General features: G+C 44.3%; 1 protein-coding gene across 2 annotated transcripts in view; it reads left to right on the forward strand.

Moving 5' to 3' along the window:
• CEMIP (cell migration inducing protein, hyaluronan binding) overlaps positions 1 to 24,559 on the forward strand; it is a 51,090-nt gene that overhangs the window by 21,427 nt on the left and 5,104 nt on the right. For both annotated transcript variants that reach the window (XM_010081097.1, XM_010081098.1), the window contains exons 11-24: positions 1,654 to 1,829; positions 2,401 to 2,610; positions 7,509 to 7,714; positions 10,915 to 10,984; positions 11,855 to 11,983; positions 12,692 to 12,777; positions 15,254 to 15,385; positions 17,341 to 17,376; positions 17,467 to 17,622; positions 19,158 to 19,338; positions 21,064 to 21,279; positions 22,208 to 22,419; positions 22,894 to 23,079; positions 23,795 to 23,999. In XM_010081097.1, the coding sequence (XP_010079399.1) occupies positions 1,654 to 1,829; positions 2,401 to 2,610; positions 7,509 to 7,714; positions 10,915 to 10,984; positions 11,855 to 11,983; positions 12,692 to 12,777; positions 15,254 to 15,385; positions 17,341 to 17,376; positions 17,467 to 17,622; positions 19,158 to 19,338; positions 21,064 to 21,279; positions 22,208 to 22,419; positions 22,894 to 23,079; positions 23,795 to 23,999 (2,201 nt within the window). The remainder of the gene's footprint in view (positions 1 to 1,653; positions 1,830 to 2,400; positions 2,611 to 7,508; positions 7,715 to 10,914; positions 10,985 to 11,854; positions 11,984 to 12,691; positions 12,778 to 15,253; positions 15,386 to 17,340; positions 17,377 to 17,466; positions 17,623 to 19,157; positions 19,339 to 21,063; positions 21,280 to 22,207; positions 22,420 to 22,893; positions 23,080 to 23,794; positions 24,000 to 24,559) is intronic.

The raw sequence follows: 24,559 nt of genomic DNA on the forward strand, positions 1-24,559 counted from the left end.
GCTGAGTCTGGTTTTGGCCACACACCTGATGAGACTTGCTGGCTTCAGGGCAACAACACAAGGAAGCCCAGGGTCTTTCTAGGGAGGCAATTGCAAACATGGGTGAGGTGCAAACCTTGCAGCCTCTCGTTTCTGGGGCTGAGCACAGAGCTCAGAGGAGCCTCATCTTCCCACTGCAGCCCTGGGTAACAGCGTCCATCTGTCCTGCCATCCCCACTCCTCCAGTTAACGGGGAGTGTGTTTTCACAATTACATTTTTTTAAGGTGAGGGTGCTAAGGTGGAGGGCCCATGTGTCAGTGTGACCCCCATCCCTCAAAACAGCAGTTGAGCAGGGGAGCAAGGCAGAGCGCTCACCCTTCCCAAATCCCAGTATTGCCATCAAACTACACTGCTCCCAGCTCCAGGAAAAAGAGGGAGTGAATGGTGTTTTTTTAGCTTTGTTATAAAGTCAAAGCATCATGTTTTGGTTAAAACCAAGACTTTCAGTGTTCAAAATCCTCCCCTTGACTTGGCACCTCTGCTTAGGCATAAAGTGCTTTGCAGCGATAGCCAGGCTTCAGGCTCGCCATTTGTTTCTAATTACTCTTTTGAATGGTTCCGTTGAAGTTAAATACGTGCACGTGTAGCATTCCTTAAAGTTCAGTGTTTACTTAAAGGGTTTATTACTTATTTTTACTGGAATAATACAGAATGTAGTCAGTAAGATGAACCTTTTCCCAACTGCATTCACTGCAGAAAGCTGCAGAAGGAAGGAGGGAATATGAATATGTTTCAATGAAATTACAGCAGAGAGATTATTTTGCTTTCTAGACATCCACACTGCCTGGACTTTACCCCTTTCTGGTCAGGCCAGGGAAAGCTTTCTGTGTTTTTAACCTCTCCATTGAGCCAAGTGTGTGTGTGTAAGAGGTTGTGAGCAACCTGGCTTGGCAAAGGAACATGTGGCATGGGGTAGATGGAAGATCCCATTGACTCGGACGACACCAGGGCAGAGGGAAGTGTTGAGAGCAAGTTGGAGATATGTAGGTGGATCTAAAATTGAGAGGTCTGGGAGGGCAGGCAGCAGGAGATTTCTAGCCCACAAGCTGGATGAGGGGTTGCAATTGTCCTAACTCACAATTTCCACAAGGCCTTCTGCCCAGCCCTCTCCTTGCTTAGATTAACAGCCATGGCGTGTGCAGGATCAGACCGATGCTCGCCCATGATTAGTGCTGTGGGATCTGAGCAGCTCCCCGTGTCTCGCTGTATGAAGTGCTGAGCTAACCTTGGTGATTTAGATTTTTCAGTAGCTACATCATCAATTTTCTTTGTGTTGGGCATTCGTACCCAGGTGATTGTAATCCAAAGTGAAAAGGTCTCGAGTGATCCTTTTGCAAGGTAGGAAATGTGTTTTATCTGGCAGACTGTTGGTTTAACTCCCTGGCTAAATGAAGCAACTTAAGACCAAAAATTCCACTTCCTCTATTGCAAATATCTCAGCACGACCTTGGGCAACACCTGTGCTCCAGCCTTCCCTTCTTTGAGGAGTCGGCCAACAGTTTTTGCTGACTCAATTACTCCTTTCATTATCACGCTAACCCCACCACAGGAAGCACAAGGGGAAAACAGCAGTGTTGGCAGAGTAACCCTGAAACTGGATCTTGTTCCTTTAGGGAAAGCAAAATACCTCCACGTTGGTGAAGTCGTTGATGGCGTCGACATGCGGGCAGAAGTGGGGCTGTTGAGCCGCAATGTCGTGGTGATGGGTGAGATGGAGGGACGGTGCTATGAGTACGGCAACAAGTTATGCTCCTTCTTTGATTTCGACACCTTCGGGGGACACATCAAGGTAGGGCTGGAACCCTCTCCTTGCACTTTACTCCTCCCAGCCACACCTTCACATACCAGGAAGCCAGGATGCAGAAAGAGAAAAATCCCTTGTGTCAGCGGCTGAGCAAACAGCCTCTCCCCACAGTGCAGCAGATCCACCCTGCTGCTGCTGCCTGTCCCTTGGCTTTGAAGTGCACCTTCACACCTCTGCAGATGTTGCTGAGCCAGCCAGGCTGGTGCTCAACCCATCCAAGATACAGTCTCCACATCCTGATCTCAGTTTTCCCCAGATTCTGGTGATGCTCAGCCCAGGGAGTTTGATTTGAGCCCAGCTGATTGAAACTCACGGAAAACATTAAATGCATATGGTTTTCCTTCTAAAATAAGTCAAATGTAGCCATGGCAGCAGTGGTGGGATCAAGCTATAGTCCCCTTAGCCACCCTGACCCTCCTTCCCTCACTCTGTAGCCATACACTCCCTTCCACACAGTAAATCTCTCTAGCAGATACCGTACAACCTTCCCTATCCCTCTCCGTCTTGCCCTCTACAGTTTTTTATATATCTTGACTGATGTTCTGTTTTTCTCCAGATTGGTCTCAATTTTAAGGCTACCCACATTGAAGGTCTAGAACTGAAATATATGGGCCAGCAGACAATGGGACATTACCCAATTCATTTCCATATGGCTGGAGATGTGGATGAGAAAGGAGGCTACAACCCTCCGACGTACGTGAAGGATGCCTCCATCCACCATACCTTCTCCCGCTGTGTCACAGTCCATGGATCCAATGGTTTGCTGGTAAGAAGCCCCGATGTCTACCTGAGAGATCAAGGCACCAGTCAAAATATTTCCTCACAGCATGAATACAGCTTAATTACTGCCGGGTGATGTGTTTTATTGTTGGAGCTATTGTCTGACTCTCCTCTGCATCTTGACTATGTGGCTACATACTCCAGGCATATTTCAACCTGCATTAAGAAGGAGGAGGCCAATGTGGCACTGTAGGCTGGGCACGACTCAAAGGAGGCAGAGCTTTTGTCTGTGTGCAGATGTCTGCAGACCAGCCCATCTCTAATGAGTAGTTGGATTTATCTCTAGACAGACAGCTTGCTTTTTTAAAGAGGGTAATCAGGTTTAAGTGTGCTTCATCTTTCCTGTAACAAAGGTTTGTGTTTGCAATGCCATTCACAACATTAAGCACTCGCAGAGATCTGATTTGTCAGTTACTCTCCAAAAGAAGAAGTCCTCTAGGATAAATCTATAAAATGACCTATGTTTACCAGATAAGTTACAGCACACCAGAGATGGTAAGAACATGTTCGGATTCTCCCCAGTTCTAGGGGTGCCTTCTTTAGGGTAAGGATGCAGAGGGAAAGAAACGTGTGGTTCATAACCATACCATCATTTTAAAGTTATCGTACCATCTAATGGTAGGAGCCTGTAAGAATCTATTTTTCCTTGAATTTATTTGAGAAATAGCATTTGCTTTCAATGCCCAGCTAAGACACGCTTTTTGCCCTTTTACTTGCTGATGTGTGCTTCCTCCTTTACTGACTCCAGCACATGGAAGGCTTCAACTTACAGTCTTCCTTTTGGCAAGTGCTGCAGACTGCAGCCTCTAAAAGTGGCAACGTTGGAAGGAGAAGTCACAGGCATAATTAAAATGCACAGAAGTTGAATAGAAGGCATTGAAATTGTAGCTCCAGAAGCAGAGCATCTTTTATCTGCTATTTTTGATTCTGAGGTTTAGGGTTTTGACCTCTCTCTCCTTCTAAGTTTATAACATGATTCTAAAAACCTACAAAGTGAATACAGCTTCTGAAGAAAAAAGGCCTTCTACTATGTAAGTTATATAAGGCACTCAGGGTCATATGGCATCTTTCCAACGGAGTCACCCGTACAGGAGGTCAGTATACAATTAATGGGCAGAGTGGAAGGGCAGCGTTGCAGGATTTGTGTGTCACACCATCATGGGCTATTACCAATGGCACCACAAACACAGTCTTTGGGTGCACGAGGTTGCACAGCTGTTGATGAGCTGCAGAACACCTAAAGCCCTGCTTCTGGAGCTAATGTGAGATCTTCATTCCCTACTGATGAGTGCTTGCTGAACCAAATACCCAGAACCTGGTATTTTTCTTATCGGTCAGACAGATGGATTCATATAGAGCATTTGGAAATAGTTCTGTCTCTTGTGCTTTCTCCAGCTGACAACTGTGCCATGGGATAGGGATCCATGTGCTCAGGCTTTTTCAGGCAAGGCGGCATGATGAAATTTAGACAGGCTGATATAGCTGACGGAAGCAGCTTGATTCTCTTTTACTGTTACTCAACAGCCACAATTCCCTAAACGACCGTGCTTTGCCTCTATGACAAGGCATCCAAAAGAAGTCTTAGAATTTAGGACATATAATCTGAAAAGTTAGTCAAGAATTTAGTCTCTGTTGACTACAATTTATCAAAATTAGTGAATACTAAGTTCTGCTCATAATACTTAATCTATTTTTTATTTTAACTGTATAATTATTACTGACAGCTGAAAAGAAAGCCCCAGTGAAATAAAACAATCTGACCAAGTCTGTTCAGTTGCGTCACAGAAGACACTCTCCAAAGGTTGCATCACTTAGATGTTGCTTCATTGCTCTGTGATAGACATCTGTAGTCAAGCAGCTCCATGCCTTGATTCATCAAATGATCCCACCACAATCTCCTCATCTGCTTTCTGATTCTGTTTTCCTTCCTTTCCTCTTCCTTCTGCCCCAGATACATTCACAGACAACCACGAGTCTCTGATGAGTACAATGGTTATTCTATACATTTCCTAGTTGCCTGTTGTCTTCTTACTTGGGCAGCACTACCTGTTTCTACCTGCATCAACATCATTTGTGCAAACAGAGATGAGCTCCACCTCCCCCAGGTAACATTCATTCCCTCTGAGATCAGGTAGACCCAAAGTATACTCTGCTGAGGGAAAATTTGCCTTGATGATGTGCACAAACCACACGCTGGAAATAACCATACAAAAAACCTAGCTGGGCTCTTAAACCTCCGCATAGCACAGCACTTAAGGATGGCCTTAACATTAGGTTGTGGATTTCAAAGGGGCTTCTTGCATGACTGTGGCTGAGTACCTGTGCAAATGCTTTAACAAATGGGAGAGGGGTATCAGTTATTTTTAACTGTCATTAAAGCAGGCTGGTAATACAGACTTCCCTGCTTGCTTTGCTGTAACTTTTCTGCTGTCACTTCAGAGACACTCACACAGAAAATACTAGGAGAAAAGTGTCCAGCTATTCATAATGACAGAAATGTTTTTTTTTTTTGTGGTCTGTGCAGTGTGCTAAAAGTCACTGTCTCAACATGAGCTCACTTCACTGATGGGCTGTTTTGCACTTGTCTACAAGATCATGTTCACTGCAAGGCACAGAGGGTCTTTCTGGAAACAAATTGTAGAAATTCTTTTCTCACCATAGTTATTGTTTGAAAATGCAATAATTGCCCAATGTTTTCTTTAGTACATTGGCCAGAAAACCACCTAATTATGCCACTGCAATCCTAGGGATGAAACTTTGCTCTGATTCCCACTCTCTCCACTGCATCCCAGTGTGCAAGCTAAAATAGAAACGGCCAATGGGGAGGGAAGTTAAATGGAGGTCAATAAACAGTCTGGCAGAATCCAGGGGAGAGCTGTGCTTCATGGAATGAGAGGTTGTACTCTCTAACTGCTTCAGTGGTATCTGCTTTTAGTAATCCAGCTGTACTGCGCTGCAATTGTTTTACAATGAAATGCATTATCTGGCCATAAATTACTCACGGTTAAAGTAAGATTCTGGACTATTAGGAAGGTTTTAATCAAATGAAAAATTAAATCCACTGGAAAAGTGATTTTGGAACAAGCATCTCGTTTGCTATCCAAGCATTTCAGCACTGGGCTCGTGCATGAAAACACGCACAGGAAACTAAAGTCAGAGCTGACCGAGAGATGAGATATGGGGAAAGTAATTAATCAGACAGAGGGTGACAAGTATGTTAGGGACCAGGTCCCTGGCTGATAACTCCAGGTTGTTCTGTGGGCTTTCAGGGATGAGTTAGGAGAACAAGGGGCATTTTCTGGCTCTGAGGCCCTTTGCCAGTGCTTCACTCCTCTCTCGTCGTACCAGGAGATGTTCTCTCAGATCGTCTCAGCGATGTTACTCCCCATGCACAGAGGTGGGCTTTGCCCCAGCTGAAGTCTTTACAATTACAAGGCTGGGGCAGCTCATGCTTCCAAGGAGGGACACTTCTGTCTAGTACATATGTTTTACACCTAAATAAAGAAGCATCAACCTTGCAAAAGCTATCATCTAATTAGATTCGGGAAGTTAGCAGTCAATTTCAGAGAGGTAGCTTAGAGGAATGCAGCACTTTGCAGGTCTTTTTAGCTGTGTTTAATTTACTGTGATGACTCCTGTTCAGAGATTTGAGCATTTACACTGGAGCATGGATGATACATAATAGATGTGTGTGCCCATGTAAGCTTGTAATAGATTTGGCAGCAAAGACTTCTTTCTTATGTGAGAACATATTTGTAATAATTTCAACACTAGTCTTGGGATTTTATTTGAAATTTGTGCTCCTTGCCTTGAGAATGAGGCATGTAGATGACAGAGTCGTCTCAGGCCTGTTTACAAAAATAATTCGGGTGCTTGTGTGCCCAGCTCTTTCAATGACACCATAAAGAATAGGTCTTCTATCCAGTTTAATATTGTCTTTTGCCCCATGGCAATGGCTGTTTCATCAGGAGCATTTGTAGGAACACACTGGTGTCAGGCTAAGCTTTGGCAGGATGGTTTTCTAAGTCCAAGGTGGTTGATGGGTGATGGCTGATGGGAAGAGCAAGGAGAGAGATCAGGATAGCCAGCACTTCGCCTGGCTAATGGAGACCTGAAATTAGTTTTCCATATCCCAGACATATCCACCAACAACTGGCTTGTTGGACATGGTGTGTCTGAGAGCTGTTGTTTCTCAGCCAGTCCCAGCTTTAGGCTTCGAATTCACATACCTGCTCCTGAAATTGTTTTCTCAGATCTTTCTGTGGTGGGTATTGTTCTGTCCAGCACAAAGGTGTCCCAATGTTAACAACAACCAAAACCAGAACAGCACTGATTAACACCAGCTGATTTGTCTCAGGGTCAAGTAAAGCTTCTGTCAATGACTTGGAAAAAAGGATCAGGTCAAACCAAAAACAAGCCAGCCTGTCTGGAAAACAACTTGCCACCTCTCTGATAGCCTGAAAAAATATTTTTTCAGCTCAGCTGCATTTTTCAGATGCATTTTTATGTAGCTGCTTGTGTAACTCCACGTGAAGATGAATGAGCCCAGATGTGATTTGAACATCTAACATTCTCCATTCATCCCCCCATCCGGTGTTTTTTCCAGCCTTATGCTAAAACAGTCTCTAATTTCACAGGCAGACAAAAGAACGGAATGAGCATTTCCTAGGTGATGACAAATTCTAATTAAATTTAAGTGTTGGAGTTATTGCTTAGACTATAGGCTCTTAAGAGAAGAGAGTGATCTTGCTTTTGTTTTTGTTTATACACTCTGAGTTCAAGAGAGTACTGACATTCCTATGTGCCGTTACTATAAAGTTTCTTCTTATTATGTGGTGGCTGAAGGATGAAACCTGAACACAGACCTTTGTTTTGTACATGCAGGTGAAGGATGTGGTGGGTTATGATGCACTGGGCCATTGCTTCTTTACGGAAGATGGACCAGAAGAGCGCAACACGTTTGATCACTGCCTTGGGCTGCTTGTTAAACCCAGCACCCTGCTCCCCTCCGACCGAGACAGCAGGATGTGCAAGCTGATCACAGAGGGTGCTTACCCAGGGTACATCCCTAAACCCAGGCAGGACTGCAGGTGAGTGGGAGCCTTCCTTTTCTTATTTATTTTCCTTGCAGGACTTAGCCGTAGATATAGCATACCATGTATAAGATTATGTGGTCATCTGTAGAGGTTAGGGCTGCGTGCCCCAGAGGTTGGGGGAGCAGTCTCCTCAGCATCTTTATCCTTCTGCTATTTAGATGCCTCCACACTTAGGGTGTCATTTCCCTTTTTAGCCTAAAGTCTGTTGAGATGGTTGCTACCTCAGATATTGAAAAGCTCTCTTTTGATGTACACAGTGATGCCTTGTGCCTTACGGAATCTTGACCCCAATGGCTCAGCAAAATGTTGCTGAGTTCAGAGTGGGCTGGGCTCTGACATTAGTGCTCATGTTGAATGGTGGCTGATTTTGAAAATACTCCCATTAATTCAGAAGTCATTATTTGCAAAGAACGGATACTGTTTAATGATACAGCATTGGCATTATCCATTCATTTGGCACAGTCTAACTAAACTGTGGAGTGAAACCAAAATAATATAATAAATGCGGTTTAGCACAGGATTGGAATTTGACAATAAAAGATCAAAGACTGTTTACACCCATTGGGTCTGTAATAGTCTGTCTATACATGAGCTCATTAAAACGTTTCCATGAGAACTTCTCAAAACTTCTGTTTGCCACAAACACTGTATTAAACTTGAAAAATGCCAAGAATGAAAGATCCTTTCCTCTAAGTGTCCTTGCAGATCTGCCAACTGAGGTTTAGATGAGGATTATAGAAGCATTTGCAATAAGAAGGGATTTTACAAGTTCTTTTTGCTGTTCTGTTGCCTTGTAGAAAAAAAATCAGGTGAACTGTAGAAGAAACACAACCAGCTTGGCTGCATAGTTAAGCGTTAGAATTTTTTCTTAGAGGAATTAATGGGTTCCACATTAGCAGTGATTTTTAAGCACTGAATAGAGAAATGCCAGTCACAACTACTGTAGCTGTAGCTGACCCTGTCATAAGGCAGGGTGTGGACTCACTGAGCTCCTGAAGGCCAGTCTAGCCCTCCTTTCCATGATTTTCCTGCAGTTTTTCTGCCCCAAAAATCAAGGTGCACAGCTAATTATCTTTCTTTTTCTTCCCCATCCCCCCCAACTCTTCTTGAGAGAGTACAAATTAAAGTAAAACCTGTGTGCTCAGCAGCTGGGCAAGCAGATCCCCAGCTGAGGTCCAGGGTGCATAGCAAGCGGTCTGGAGAAGATCTGTGGACTCACATTGTTTTCAGAACAGTTTCCATTAAAAGTTGGATGTCAAGCTTGCCTCTAAGAGTTTAAAATTGATGGTGGATCATCTTGAGGACAAGACCCCTGTGCAAGAGAATGGGAGGTCTTCCACAGTGAAGATTTATCTTGAGCCCACAGGGCACTGGTGCTGTATTGAAGCTGCTGGGAGACAGGAGCACTTCTGCCTGTAGTACAGATTTGTCTCCAGGATTTCATTCTGCTGTAATTGGAGGGGGGGAAAATCTAAACTAAAAAAAAAAAAAAAAAAAAAAAGCGAAATTTCTGACCCACAAAAAGTCAACAAGAAACTCTCTGGAGCCAGGCTTCCATCCTGAAAATGAGACAATTAGAAGCTGATTGATGCCTAACAGCTAAAAATCTTCGGGGGCTTTCTTTTATTTGGAAATACTCTCAATCTGCTGAGAACTGTACCAGCATCATCCATTCTGTCCTCAGAACAAACTGGGGTTTTGTCCAAAGAAACATATTTTTAGCTTTTTGGCAAGGAAAAGAGATGAATTCATGCAATGCTCTTTCTCACATCTGTGTTTGTTTATGAATTACACTTGGTGTCTCCATTCATAAAATAAGAGTTAATCAGCCATTGTGCCTGTTTTCCACTGATAACCCATTTAATAGTCAGAGGAACATATTTTGTGTCATTTTGAAGACTGTTATATGAAAAAGTGCTAGGAATGATAGGCGGAGTTCTAATGAGAAGGTCCTATGGTACTTTGATCTGCCACTTTTTCCTTTATGAAAGAATTCAAGGTCTGATCAGAAAAATAATGTGTTTTGCACCGGGCTCATCCAGCCTGCAAGTGCATGAGTATGCTAACGCTGCTCCTAGGGCAGCAGCCAAGCACCCGGCGCAGGGACGAGGGATGAGCACCAGCTGCGGCTCCGTCAGCTTGGAAGAGGCAGGCAGGCAGCCGCTGACAGAAAATAAGACGATAGGATTGCGCCAAATGACACAGTAACCTTCCCAGTCCACGTGGCTCTGAGAGATGGGATCGGGCTGAAAGACAGGTCACTGTGGAAATACAATGTCCTTGCCCTCACCTCCACAGCAGGAGGTAGTCTATAAATAATCTCAAATTGTTTCTTTCTAGGCCGGTCCCATGCCCAAAATAGAAAAAAAAAAATTGTAATGTTTTCATGATAAAGTCACACAAACAAAACTTCATCTAAGGCCAGCAAAATCCGTTGGCCTAAAGCCCCTATGAAGTCCTTCATAGCAAGACTGAAATAGACAGAAGGGTTCCATAGGTCCATCCCCTGCAGGGGGGCGAATCTCACCCGGCAGATTTAGGGACCCAGTCTGCTGGCTGTAAGTTCATGTGCCTGTCGGTTAATGAATGCTGTATGTCAGGGGATGGACAGTGATGGATTGGTCTTTCCTCCTTGATGGGAATCTTTCAATTAAGAGTCTTTTATATACATTAGACAAATGGAGTCCTTTTGTCCCAAAAGAGGTGCAGAGGAGGGTGGGAGCAAATAAAGTTAATGAATCACAGCAGCTCTTGGAGAAGGCAGGTACTGGAGTACACTTGGAAAGCCCTTAAGAGGCAATTCATCAGGTCCCTGGATGAAACGAGTCTCTGATGAACCTGAGGGATTATTTGGGGGGCAAAGTTCTTTTCTGTGACTTGTGCAACAACATATTCATCTTATCATAAAAAGTGATGGACATCTGACAGCTTCATAGCAGGCTTGGAATGGCAGTAGAAATTCCTCATTTAATACTCAGAGTTTTAAAAGATAAGGCCATGCTCTCTGTCAAACCTCAGAGGACACATGTGGTATGAGACGAGAAAGAAAGAAAAAACCATTCCCTTTGCCCCTGAGGCAGGACCCCTTATCTGGGGAGTTATCGGCCCTGCCTGCACTGGGGGAGTTGGTGGGTGACCCTGGTGTGTGCTCAAAGTGTCATTTTCATGTTATTCTTTGTTTTCCTGACCTGCAGTGCCGTATCTACCTTTTGGATAGCCAACCCACACAACAACCTCATCAACTGTGCAGCTGCGGGATCTGAAGTGAGTGCAGAAGTCTCGTGTTTGGTAACAACTCAGACCGGTTACAGCCCTGCAAGGCTCTTGCTGGAATAGAACCTGTTGCTGTTACTCAGGCATTTTTGACACTGCTAGATGGAGACACATATTAACGTGGCTTGTTCTGACAATAAAAAAGAATGCTTTTCCTTTTGCTCCACACTTCTTGTCACTTGCTGTTTCTAGAGCTGGATGGCTTTAAGAAAAATTCCCAGCCTTTGCCCAGTGTGCAGCCTGAATAAATTAAATAAATGTGGCTGTGGAGTCCCAGTGAAGTCTTTGGCAATGATTGTGGTGATTGCAGTACAGTAATGGTGCTCTGAAATTTCAGTCGGCACTAATGCTAATTCCACAAGAATTCTTGGTCACGTCAGGAGCCTTTATTTTCCTACTAAGACAAATAAACAAGCAAACTAAGCCTTAAACAAAGCAATGCGGTCTTTCCAGAGGTTCCAAAACTGTCTATCTAGATTTGGGCTCCTAGATACATTTTTAAGCAACTAAATAAAATTATCTTATTTTTAAGATGCGCGCACGTGTTGATAGGAGGACATCTGTGTGTGTGTGTGTGTGTTATGGATTTTGAAAGTCTTGATTATAGCTTCAGTATAGATATCAGAGCTTAAGTTAAGGCACCTTGAAGATGCTGGTTGTGAGTGTGAATGTGTGTGTGTGTGTGTGTGTGTGTGTGTTAAACTTTTTACTGCATATAGTTATACAGGTCAATGCTGCTAGCTGTGATTTGTCCTGAAATCTTCTGGCTTCTGTCTTGTGGCTTTACTGATAAAACCTTGGGCTAAGGTAGATCAGCAAAGACGGTGAAGCAAAGGCTCAGATGTCTGTTCTTTCTGTCAGGAAACAGGCTTTTGGTTTGTTCTGCACCATGTGCCGACAGGCCCTTCGGCAGGCATGTATTCCCCTGGCTACTCAGAGCACATGCCGATGGGGAAATTCTCCAACAACCGCGCGCATTCCAACTACCGGGTGAGTCTACACGCAACGGGAACGTTGCCCTCGAAAAAAACACCACCCTCTCGCACCAGCTCTTTGGGTCTGCAAGCTATTAATGCCTGTGCTTTCTGTTTCACTCCAAGTCACTGCAAACTTGTGTCTGCAGATAAAGCAGCTTGCGTGCTGGCGTGGGAGCACACAGAGTCGGCCAGCACCCGCTTTGCTTGGCTTTTGGGCATTTGGAGAGGCTCTTCCCTCTGCTCAGGCTGCTTCTCTGCTGCTGCACTCCTAAAATAGTGCCTCCAGGAGCATCTACTGGCAGCTTGTCTAATTATAGACCTCAACTGCCAATGTTAGCAATTAACTGAACAGCTTCTAGAGGGATAAATACGGGCCGCTGTGTCTAATCGCCTTCTCTTTACTCATTTACCCTTAGCGTGCCATGTCATGGGGCTGTGTGTTACTGTTACAGAGGGCTTTAGGCTGCAGCGGGGTGTTTCTGTGTATGGGGATGATGCACACATTTACAAGAGGTTCAGTTTCTGGAAATCTGCGGTGCTTTGGGGAGGGGGGGGGGTCTGTGCAAGTCTGGATAGTCTGTTTCACATGCTACTAGCAGAAGCAGTCATTAGGATCGAGCAAATGACTTGGGCTTGGAACAGTTGGAGGCAGAGCCTGGAGATGGAAAGAACTGTAGAATATAAAAACATGCTGTAATATTGCATTTATCTTTTCTTTCAGGCTGGAATGATCATTGATAATGGCGTCAAAACCACTCCAGCCTCAGCCAAGGACAAAAGACCTATCCTGACACTGATATCTGGGAGGTAAAGTGTTTTGCACAGTTTGGTTTGGAAAATACTTCTCTAGAGCACCCAAGGAAGCTGACAAGAATCATTGCAATGATGGCTTTTATTGAGGAAAGGTTTTAACTTAGATTTACAACTTTCTAACTTCATCTTCTCCATTCTCCTTCCCAAGGGACCCCCAGCACCCACACCCTTCTGGTTTTGTCCTTGCTCTTTAGCTCTGAGCTGAGCTGGCATGGATGTTACATCTACTCTAGGGTGTTCCATTGACTTTTGTATTTTTGTAGTTTAGCAAGAAAATTAGATGCTGTCTGGTCAACAGCCCCACTCGGCAGCACTTACTGCAAGAGTTTCCCAGGAATAAGAAATTAAAGTATTTTCTGGGAATGCTGTTGATTTTTTTTTCCCCCAAAGCTGACCACATGAGGAGGCTGATGTAAGCAGAAGGCTTCTTGTGGGCAAAGTGTAATAGCATAAGGACCTCACTTGCACCCTTTTATCTCCTTAGAGGTTGAGTCTGGCTCTTAGTTACCAATCCCAGGGAGAGAAAAGGACTTAAATATTCTCAAGTTTCGTAGTTTTCTTTTCTGGCAGACCGATTGCCTCCAGTTGTACCCAACCTACATTCTCCCATGGATGGGTTTCTTGACAGAAGAAGCCATGTAGGGAAGGGAAACCTGCTGAAAACCTCTGCTCAGCAGTGGAGAATGGCTGTTATTTCTTCCTTTCTCCTTTCCATCTCTGGGGCGTGGGTTACCGGGATTGCTGTAGTCATGCACCAGGCAAGCATCTCAGGGGTGGGCTCTGTCCTCCCCAGGGGAGCCCAGCCAGCAGCTCAGGTATCAGTTATCCTGTGACCCACATCACTCCAGTGCCCTGCCCAGCAGCTGATGGCAAAAGATGATCAAAAGCGAACATTATTTACATTATTTTAAGGCTCAATTAATTGAAATCATTAATTCAATAATAAAAGTAACTGCTAATAAAATAACTTATTAAGAGCAGCCTGCTCTGCAGGCATCTGCAAATTCTCTTGGGAGCTTGATGCTGCTATTTCATATCGCTGAACACGTGCCTTGGGAAAGTGCCTGCTGCCACAGGCACAGTAAGTGATTACAAAAGGCAATTTGTCCCTTGCCATAGAAGGGCAGGAATGGCCCCTGGAAGCCAAGTAATTCATAATGCAGTCATATTTCTGCTTGGGGATTACCCACCAGCACAGGCTGCAGCTCAGATTATTTATACCACTTGTCATGTGTCAAGAGTGAAAGACCGAATAAATGATTATAGCTGGACTGGCTGGGGCAGACTTTGAGGTAGGCTGGACAGTTGGAGAGATTATTCTGCATTCAGTTACAGCATTAAATATCTGGGCCAAATTCTGCACTCTGTAGCGTTCCTCCAGTTATACACAGATGTGAATGAAACTGGAATCCATCTCAAAATATCTGTGTTTAACAATGTCTGGGGAATTCACAAGGGCTGATACTAAATCACTCTCTGAAAGCAAATTCACTGTGATGAAGCTGCCAAAGCAATATTCATTTACTGGAACCCTATCAGCCTGATGCTCAGTTTCAGATAGATATGATGGCTTATTAAACAAAGCAAAGCACTATTGAATATCAGTTAGCGATTTGACAGCTTGGCCTTGCTACCCATTGGCGACGCATGACTTTCAATCTCTAGACCATCCGTTGCTGGCACTGAGTTGGATACTCATCTGTCAGGTTTTCTAAGCTGTGTAGTATGATAGAAGATGCCCCTTCAGTAGGAAAAGGGTGAGCTGTGCCTCAGGACCAGGTAAATGACAGCCGAGCTCAGCATCACCGTAGCGAGACAGATCCTTGCCGAGACCCTGTGGCCCAAGTGGTGGCCAACATGCAGCAGCTGAGGGCACACATTGCTGCAGTTTCCACTTGTGTCTGCTTTTTTCCTACATCAGCCCGATATTTCATCATACTTGAGAACTTCAGAGTTAATAAATCTTGTAAATGTGTCCTGGGTAGTGTATAACAGGAATAACAAAGGACATACTCTCAGCCCCTCTCCAAGATGTTTTAATTCCTTTCCACAGCAAGGAAAATTTGGCAGCAGTACTCATTGCCACGGCATAGCCAAGGTTAGGAGATAAGAATGCTCAAAAGGGAAAACAAAAGAATATTTATCTAAATAACAGGAATATGCTAAAGGATAACAGTAAGGGATTAAAAAACATCTCAGACTTTTGGGAGCAATAATAAACTTTCCGTGCTTTCAGCAGTATATCAGCAATACCATAATAGAAAGTTGAAAGGAATCTTGGAGCAGGTCTTTACAACTGCTTTACCTGGACCGTCCTTCCCTTGGCAGCTGGGTCTGGCCATGGCTGCTTGACGAGACACACTGCTTGGATGGACTGTTGTCCCAAAGCTGTTCCTGAGTTAGCAGAAACCAGATGTTTAGCAGGGCTGTGCACCTTCCCTCGCCAACCTTTCTTCTCTCCTGGTTGCAGATACAGCCCACACAAAGATGCTGACCCTTTGAAGCCCAGGGAACCTGCAATAATCGAGCGCTTTATTGCCTACAAGAATCAGGATCACGGGGCCTGGCTGCGGGGTGGAGATGTGTGGCTGGACAACTGCCAGTGAGTTTTGCCTTATTTCAACTCTCAGAGTTCAGCCTGGTGTTTATGGCGAGCATAGCTGTGGTTCAGACTATTTATATTGCTTTGCACCTTCCGTATGGCCAAGATTGAAATAAAGATGAAACGTTAAGTAAACACAGGCATTATTTTAGACAAACAAAACCTGCTTTGTCTGAACCGAAGATCCCTCAGATTGTTTCTCTGTGTGATGCTGACACACACAGACACGCAGATGCAAATAACTAAAAATAAAACCTAATTTTTTACATGAAAAATGAGGCGCTTTGAAAAGAAAGCAGTAAAATCCACCACCTTCCCTGGCTAAGCCTGGGCACAGATCAGTTTTATGTGGTTCACTGTTATGCTGAATAAGCAAGTACTGATGAAGCAGACATGAAACTATGCATCACAGCAGCGAGGGAGAGAGACTGGGCAGAGGCGTGTTGTGCTCTTTGAAGGCTGTTTCCTGTGCTGGTCAGAACAGATATTTGTTTTGCCCCTGAACACAGATGATCTTCTGCAGTTTCTTTTGCTGAGCCAGGCTCTTGATATCAACTTCAATGAAGAAAGAGGAGAAAAAGGAAAAAGCTGCTTTATGAGGCATATTGTGATAACCCTGGTGGGAATAGCTGTCACACCGTTATCTGGTGTCCAATTCCCAGCCAGAGCTGCCTTACCTTCGAGTGACCCAAACCTCTTAAAGTAAACGGTGCTATAAGCTGGCTCTAGCAACTGGTCAGGTTGGTGAGAATGAGATGGTAGCAGAAACGTGATATTTAGTAGTACAGTCTGTGCTTCTTCTGAACTTATGAACTAGAATTATCTAGCCCATTCCGTGACCAGCAAGTGTTGTCTTCGAGGAACATGCTCATGTCACTGAGATATTTGCATTTCTTACGGAGCAAATGCAGCATATGGCGGTTGCTAAAAGACCGAGTACTTCATCAGTTTCCAGCAGCAAACCTATGAACGTATGTGGATTTGAGGAAGCAGACATCAAACTGTAATTGTCTTTATAGCCATCGTAATTTCCATTTCTGTTGCTACAAGAAGACTTATGTATTACATTAACAAAACAAATGTTAATGTGGCATGCAGTATACAAACTACTGCGTGCGCTTATGGGGCTGGAGAGCGAGGAGAGGCGATGGCGTGTGAAGGGCTGCCATCTACAGACAGAAGCAGGACAAAGCTGGGTGTTACTCTGCAGTGGGATCTCCGCGGGTGTTTTTGCTGGGATCAGTGACAGATGTGTTAAGAGTGACACCAATGTGAAGATACCATCAAGACTTACTCATATATCATATTAATTGTAGCCTTTCTGTAAGCAGGAGTCATGGACCAACAGTTGTGCTTTATCTCATCTAAAAGCTTTGGAATTTCAGCAAAATGGAAAGACTTTTTTTTTTTTTTTTTTTTTTTTTTTTAATAAGGAAGATCTGATCTCTTTCTTTCTGTTTATGAAGGAGAAGCCAAACTTCTCTGCTTTTATATCATTTCCTCTTGTAAACTTGTTTCATGGAAGGAGTACGTGACACATAAACAGAGGAGCACAGAGGTGTGTGTAAGGCAAAGCACTGTTAAATAACAAAAGCCAGTTGGAGTGAGAGATAAGCACGATCTTTTTACTGCAAAAAGCATGGTCATTAGACACAGGGAAAAAGCTTTATTAGACAAATAAACCATGCCCAGTGATCACCAGCTTAACCTCAGCTAGAAGCAATCAGGTGCATGTCTGCTGCTTCATATGATCTGCATGTGCTGCAAGATGTGCCAAAAAAGATCTTCCAAAACCAGACACGGAACAAATCTGGAAAATCCTGAGCCTCCCCATGAACACTGTTCAGTAACTAAGCCCTGCTGCCTTCCACCTCATTGGGTTGTTTATTTTAGTTTGACATGATAAACCAAAGCAAACCCGAACCTCTTCTGAAGCATCGCTTTCCTCTTTGCAGGTTTGCTGACAACGGCATTGGCCTGACCTTGGCGAGGTGAGTGTGGCACAGGTTGTCCTGCAGCCTGGGCAGAGCTGGTGGGGATGGGTGTGAGCAGCCCCTTCACCTCCAGCTTTTCTCTCCCAGTGGTGGGACTTTCCCTCATGATGATGGCTCAAAGCAAGAAATCAAGAACAGCCTGTTTGTTGGTGAGAGTGGAAACCTGGGCACCGAGATGATGGACAATGAGATCTGGGGACCTGGAGGTCTGGATCACAGAGGAAGGACCCTGCCCATCGGCCCGTAAGTTCAGCTCAGCACATCAAAGCATTCTCTGTTCTCACTCCCAGTGCAAACGCCAGCCCAGTGTGGTTTCTTCAGTGCTGTTTGGTTTAATAACCATTACACACAAAGGATTTGGTTTCACATCTCCTGATCCCAAAGTCCTCATGTGCAGCTGCTGCTGGCAGGTACATACTTGCAGGCTGCCAAGACAGCATCAAACTCCTCTTTCCTTCCCCCTCCTCTTCGCAAGCAGAGCTGAGTAGACAGCAAGAGGACTGTGTGCTATCTGGGCACTGCTGTTTATGTGCTCAGCAGTGGTTGAGCAGTGTGGCAGTCTCTGTCCAGGTCAGCTGCCAGGAAAGCTCCTAGAAGCCCTTCCCTGCGCTTGAACTGGCCCAGATGCGGTCACAGATGTCCTCAAAGCTGCTGTTACTATCGCTGCTGTGCTACAGGAATTTGATGCCTTTGTGAAATAGTTTTGAAATGGCCAGTGAACTTCGTGTGTGGCCTCTTCCTAGACCTTAGTCCTACAGATTGGTTTACAAGTGCAATAATGTTTTGTTGTTATTCCTAAAAACAGTTATCCTAACCTAGCCCTACAGGGAAGACATAGCTCAGACGATTTTTTTTCTGCTATATTACACGCCTCAACTTTGGTTGTTGGTAGTGATACAGGAGGCTTATTATTAACTATAGTAATAATGAAAACCCAGTCTGCTACGACTCTCCTTCTAATATTCTTTACGTATATATTTGTGGGAGTATCTCATCTTGGGTGTTGTGTGTAGAAACTCAGAGGAACAGAACAAATGCACAGGAGCAGGCAAGTCTTGTCTAAGGAAAACCATTCATATGAGGAAGAGATCAAATTTATTTACCATAAGTGAAATTTGAAACATTTTATCTTAGCCTCTTAAGGAGTTTAAGTATCTTGTTCACTTAATCAGTGTAAAAAATGGTGTCTTCTTTACCTTGCAGATTATATCAGAAAAGGCTGTTAATAAAGGTTCATTACTCTGCCCCTTCACCTCTTTTCAGCCCTATAGATTGCAAGATCTTTCCTTGTTTTCAAATCCATTTTTATTGCAGTTGAGTTGCACTGTTTCTCTCCAAGTTCCTTTGAAAGATGTGGTGGGACTTACTTTAGCCCTGCCGTTACTCAGCCCAAAGAGTCTGCATGGCTCTGAAGAGTTTCAGGTTTCACTGCTGCAGAACTCATTTCTCAGGGCAAACACGAATTTATTCATTTTTATGTCAATGCTTTGGCATTGCTCTAAGTTCCTTCCCTGGAGGAGCACAGAGCAAATAAAGATGATCTGTTCAGACACAAGAGAACTTGAGCTGAACTTGCACGGATAAGAGGACTTCGCAGACCTAAGGAGGAGGGAAATCCCTTCTCTTCCAAAACATGAACTCAGGAGTCATTCTAAGGGCTGTGAAAAATGAAAGCAGCTGAACAAGTGCTGTGGGACTGTGCAGGTCTAGAATAGATTCTCATCCTCATGTTAATGTGTCGTAACCAAATCTCACTGTGTCTTCCAAATGTTTTTTAGGGATTTTCCCATTCGAGGGATTCAGTTTTACGATGGACCGATCAATGTCCAAAACTGCACCTTCCGCAAGTTCGCTGCCCTGGACGGCCGGCACACGAGTGCCCTGGCCTTCCGCCTCAACAACGCCTGGCAGAGCTGCCCCAACAACAACGTCACCGACATTCATTTTGAAGATGTCCCTGTGAGTTATCCTTCTCAGAAAAGCCCCTTCCAGCTGTCCTGGAAATGGGGTTGTGGGTAAAAAGAGTGTAGAAGCCTTTAGGAGAAAACATGAGATCTCCAGGAGGTTTCCCATTGTCTTTGACAGAAGTTTAACACAGATGGTGGCAGCTAAGAAAGAGAAAATTAAATGGATGAAATGACAAGGAAATCCAATTCTCTGACAGGTTTGCAGCAAACCAGAAGCAGGCATCAGTTCAAAAAAAAATAGTGACATTCAAGTGAAAATAATTTCTGTTTCTGTATGTCTCAGAAACTGTGAAAGAGGGAGAAGAATCTGCCCCTTTATTTTCAACAGCAGCATAATATTAAAGTAACAACAGAAGGAAGTCTGCTGTGGAAGGTGTAATTCACCTAGAAGGAGAAAATACTGATTTTGGGAAATGGCCATTGAAACCGAGCTGATGCACGGTAATCCTGCAGCCCTGCACACCAGGGTAATTCCTGGGACTCCAGTTCTGAAGACATTAATGGGAGAAGAGCCCATCCAAAAAGGGTCTGCCAGCCTTTGAATTACAGTATGAACTTCTGGGTGCTGGTCTGAACCCATCCTGGGGTCTGTGCTTTTGAGTTATTTTTGTATTTGCTTGCACAAATATGTGCTAACTGGTTTGCTGAGGTTCACCTCTAGCAGCTGTTAAATCCAACTGCCAAGCATTGCAAACAAATAAATAAATAAAGTGGTTGGGACTGAAATGATTTGGGTTGCTTAACTTTCAAAAAAAATTAGCAGACTTCCTTTCTTGTCAGCAAAAGGGCTGACTCTCCATCCTTGTGCCAAATGGGGTGGGAAACGCAAAATTCCCCTAAAAGTGTTGCTCAGTCACTCTCTCACATTGCACCAGGCAGGCTGGTGACAGGACATTTATTTATATTGGATAAAAATATCAGTCAGAATTGCCTGAGCAGCCATTTCCCGGGGGAGGTCACTGATTATTCCCAGCATCGGTGTGACTATGTGGCTTTCAAACCTTCAAAATATATTAGCAGACAACAGGTAAAGTGGCTCTAGTGAAATTACCCCATCTCCTGAACCGCCCTCCAGAATTTTGAAACAAACCTTCTCACAGCTGATGCTGAAGTTCTGGTTGTTTTAGCCTTTCCCCCATGGTCAGCAAGGCAGTGTGTCTGCTCTGTCTGATAAATCAAACACCTTTTAAGTGTGTGACCCAGCTTTACGCTGCCTTCAGGCTTGACAAAGAGGCGGTGTGCAGGCAGCAACAATCCTCATATGCCTGTGCCAAGTGGCACTGATGTTCCTGACAACTAACAAAACCACCTCAGCTGAAAATTATTTTGATGCTTCCGTCTCTGGATGGTCAGTTTCAGAAGCTCATAGTTTTGTTCCCACATAAATGGTATCTCAGAGGACCTGCAACCCCAGACTTCATCTGGAGTCATGGGGCCTCAGAGCTGTTGAACATCAAGCCTACAATGTCTCAAGCTGAGCAGCCAAAATCTGTGGTCATTTAAAGAATGGCGATGCTGGTGCATACACAGATTTCTTCATGCACAAGTTGGCCCACAAGCCCAACACTATTTCTTGTCCAAGCTACTTCCCAATGCCAAATTAAGGCAGAAAATGGGTCCTTTGAGCCACTCTAGTGACCACAGCCATCCTTTGCTCTGTACTCTAAGTGATGAATTCCTTTCTGGAGATGTCAACGTGTTTCACTGTTTTGTTTAGATTACCTCAAGGGTCTTCTTTGGAGAACCTGGCCCCTGGTTCAATGATCTGGATATGGATGGTGACAAAACATCAGTTTTTCATGATGTAGATGGTTCTGTGTCAGAATATCCAGGCTCGTACCTGATAAAAGAAGATAACTGGTTAATCAAGCACCCTGACTGCATTGACGTGCCTGACTGGCGAGGTTCCATCTGCAGCGGACGCTTTGCACAGGTACAGCTGCTTACCTTGCAGTATCATTATAACTTTATTTTATTTAAAATTTTTTGGCAGTGTGAAGCTCAACCTTTAGAAATGGACTTTTTTCAGGGTGCTCAGGGTTTGTTTATCTGCGTGTCTGCACAGGTGGTTTAGGACATGAGGATACTGTGGTACATTTTCAGATACTTTGGCCTTGACTGCTAACAGCTCTAACAACTTCTCCCTGAGGTCCCCTGAGAGCTCCGTGAGCATTAACAGATTAATAGTCATAAATCTATAGGCTTGTGGCTAGTTATTTTCCCTTGATTTGCGGAGGGAAGTGCTGCCCACAGTGTTATGGGAAATGTGCTGAGCAGTCACGATTTGACTTCGGCCCTCATGATCTTTCATCCTGTTGTGTAACCGCCAAACCATTCTCCTGACCACACAAGCTCCGAGTGCTGCTGCCTTGAGAGAGTCTTCACTTTCCTCTGGTGCGTAGCTCCTGTTTTTGCCTTGGGTGTTGCAACTGTTGTTTTTTTTCTGTGTAGTGCCACTAAAGCCAATTTCTAACCACTGAGCTGGCTTTCATGCTTCTGAAATCCAGACAGAGAGTCCTTGTTCAGTAGAGGTCAGATGTCTAAGGCAGGCACTGTCCCACCACGGAGGGTTGCCACTAACGCTGTGAAATACTTCAACCCTGCTGCAGACCTGCTTGAAGCCGTGACTGGCACATACTCTTGAACTCAGTGGATGAGGAAATGATCCTTCTTTTTTTCTGAAAACAGTTTACTTTGCTGAAAAGGAAGCCTAAGAAATTTAATATAAGCGTCGGGCATACAGGTCCCTGCTGAAGTCACAGGCCAACTGGTGGTTGTGCCAGTTCACATCTATTGAGTAGCTGCACCTTTTGTGTTTTACTGTCATTCATTAAACCCTTACTGTTCCTTTTTTCATCTAGATGTACATTCAAGCCTACAAGCCAGCCAACCTGAAAATGAAAATAATAAAAAATGACTACCACAGTCACCCACTCTATTTGGAAGGGGCTTTGAGCAAAAGCACTCATTACCAGCAGTATCAGCCAGTTATAACTCTGAGGAAAGGCTACACCATCCACTGGGATAAGACAGCCCCTGAAGAGCTGGCCATATGGCTCATCAACTTCAACAAGTGAGTGATCCGACCAAATTCCAACATTCCAGCCCAATAATGTAACTGCACATTTTTAATGGGTGAGGTCATCACCTCCTGAGCTCTTCCAGAGCTCTTCCTCAGAACATGCTTGTTCCAGGAAGTCCATCGAGTTCACCATCATTCCATTTGACATCTCAGATTCCTGTTTCCTCCCCTGGGAAGCCCTGCAAGATAACACGGTTCATTTTTAGAAGCCTAGAGCTAATTCATTCCTGGTGCATGGAAGTCACAGGTGTAGCAGTCAGCTCTGACACAAGTTGCTTCACTAACCCATGGTTATTGTGTCTAATTTACGTTGCATTGGTTTGTCCCAAACCATTAAAATTCTAACTGGCCAGGAAAAAATTAAGTTGCGTTTCAGAGTGAATTATTTAGTTTGGCTTCTAGCATGCCCAGGAAAATAAGAGTCCTGTGTCGACTTGTTATAATGTGGGTCTTTGCTATTTTTAGGAACGACTGGATCCAAGTAGGGTTTTGCTATCCTAAGGGGACGACATTTTCCATTCTCTCAGACATCCACAATCGTCTCTTGAAGAAAACATACAAAACTGGAACCTTCTATAGAACCTCTCAAATGGAGAAATTGGAGCACAGATATCCTAGCAAAGGATATTACTACTGGGATGAGGACACTGGGTAAGGAAGCAAGTCTTGCCTGTTTGGACATGGCTTTGAGAAAGCTGCCGGATTCCTGGGCCGGTTGGCTAATGCCGTTAGTGGAGATCACAACAAAACCAGAAAGAAAGTCTTTCTGGGACTGTGACCAGCGTTTCATTTTCCTGGGACTCCCACAGCTGCCAATCATTCATAGCCTCTGTTGCACCGCCTGTCACTCTGGGAAATGCTTTGCCAAGTGAATACAAATTAGAAAAAAAAGACAAAAGCAAAGTGCAGACCATGAAACTGAACTGGACACGTACCCAACCCTTTTTGGTTTGAACATTCGTAAACACCACAACAGGGCTGTATGGGAACTAAGAATGTAAAGCCTGTTGTTTTCTTTTAAAAAATTAAAATAATGGGAAAGAAAGAGAGACCTAAAATAAAAAGACACACAAACCATGTATTTCTAGATAAATGTGTCATTATAAAATAGAGCTCAAAGGGGGCTGAGGTGTCATCTAATTTCTCTGTCTTAAGATCCCTGACCTCCCCAAACTGTTTCTGAGATGTGTGTCCTCTTTTATTTGCAAGTAGCACACTGAGCACTATAAATTGCAGACATCGGCACTGAGGGTTTGCAACGCACATTATTCCAAAGCATTAGGAAGGAGTCTGCCAAAACTGGGAGACAGTCATTTTTTACACAGAAGTCTCAAGGATGTTGTTCACTCTTCTCTCCTACCTGCAGGCTGCTGTTTCTGAAACTCAAAGCTCAAAACGAGAAGGAGAAATTTGCTTTCTGCTCTGTCAAAGGCTGTGAACGAATAAGGATCAAAGCGGTGATCCCAAAGACGGCTGGCATCAGCGACTGTGAAGCCATGGCCTATCCCAAGTACATGGAGACACCAATAGTGGAAGTGCCAATGCCCAAGAAACTCTCCAGTACACAACTGGTAAAGTAGTTGATTTCTTACTGCAGTTATCGCCAGTGTAAATCTGTAGTTCTGGCACATACTGTGCCCACAGACACAGAAAGACTTTGTACCAGGTTCAGTATATCCTATGTCTGATTTTCTGAAATGGCCCAGGTACATGAAACAAGATACTTGCAAAGAGCCCAGGTCCTCAAAGGACAGAGCCACCCAAGACTTTGGCTGGAGTTGGATACTTAGTCTTTTGGGGCTCTGTTGTGAATTGCTGTGCTTAGAAGCACAGGGTGCAAAATGATGAGCTGGAAGACAGGTTGGTCCAGAGAAGGTGGTTCTGGAGAGACACAAGGTCTCTTGCCCGGCCCCCAGCTCCTCCAGGCTATAGGAACAGCAGTGTGAGAGAAGGGGCTGCATGGCTGAATGTCGCATCCCTGTAAAGGATTTTGTACAACACTGTCTCCTATATCCAGTCCTGCCTGGTTCTGCGGGAGGGAGAGGGATATTTATCTGTTTTCTGGTTTTTTTCACTCATCACCCCTGAAAAACAAAGCCCCAGAGAATTATGTGGCAGCTCTGCAAAGTGA

The sequence above is a fragment of the Pterocles gutturalis genome, unplaced genomic scaffold, assembly GCF_000699245.1.
Source record: "Pterocles gutturalis isolate BGI_N339 unplaced genomic scaffold, ASM69924v1 scaffold7244, whole genome shotgun sequence".
NCBI lineage: Eukaryota > Metazoa > Chordata > Aves > Pterocliformes > Pteroclidae > Pterocles > Pterocles gutturalis.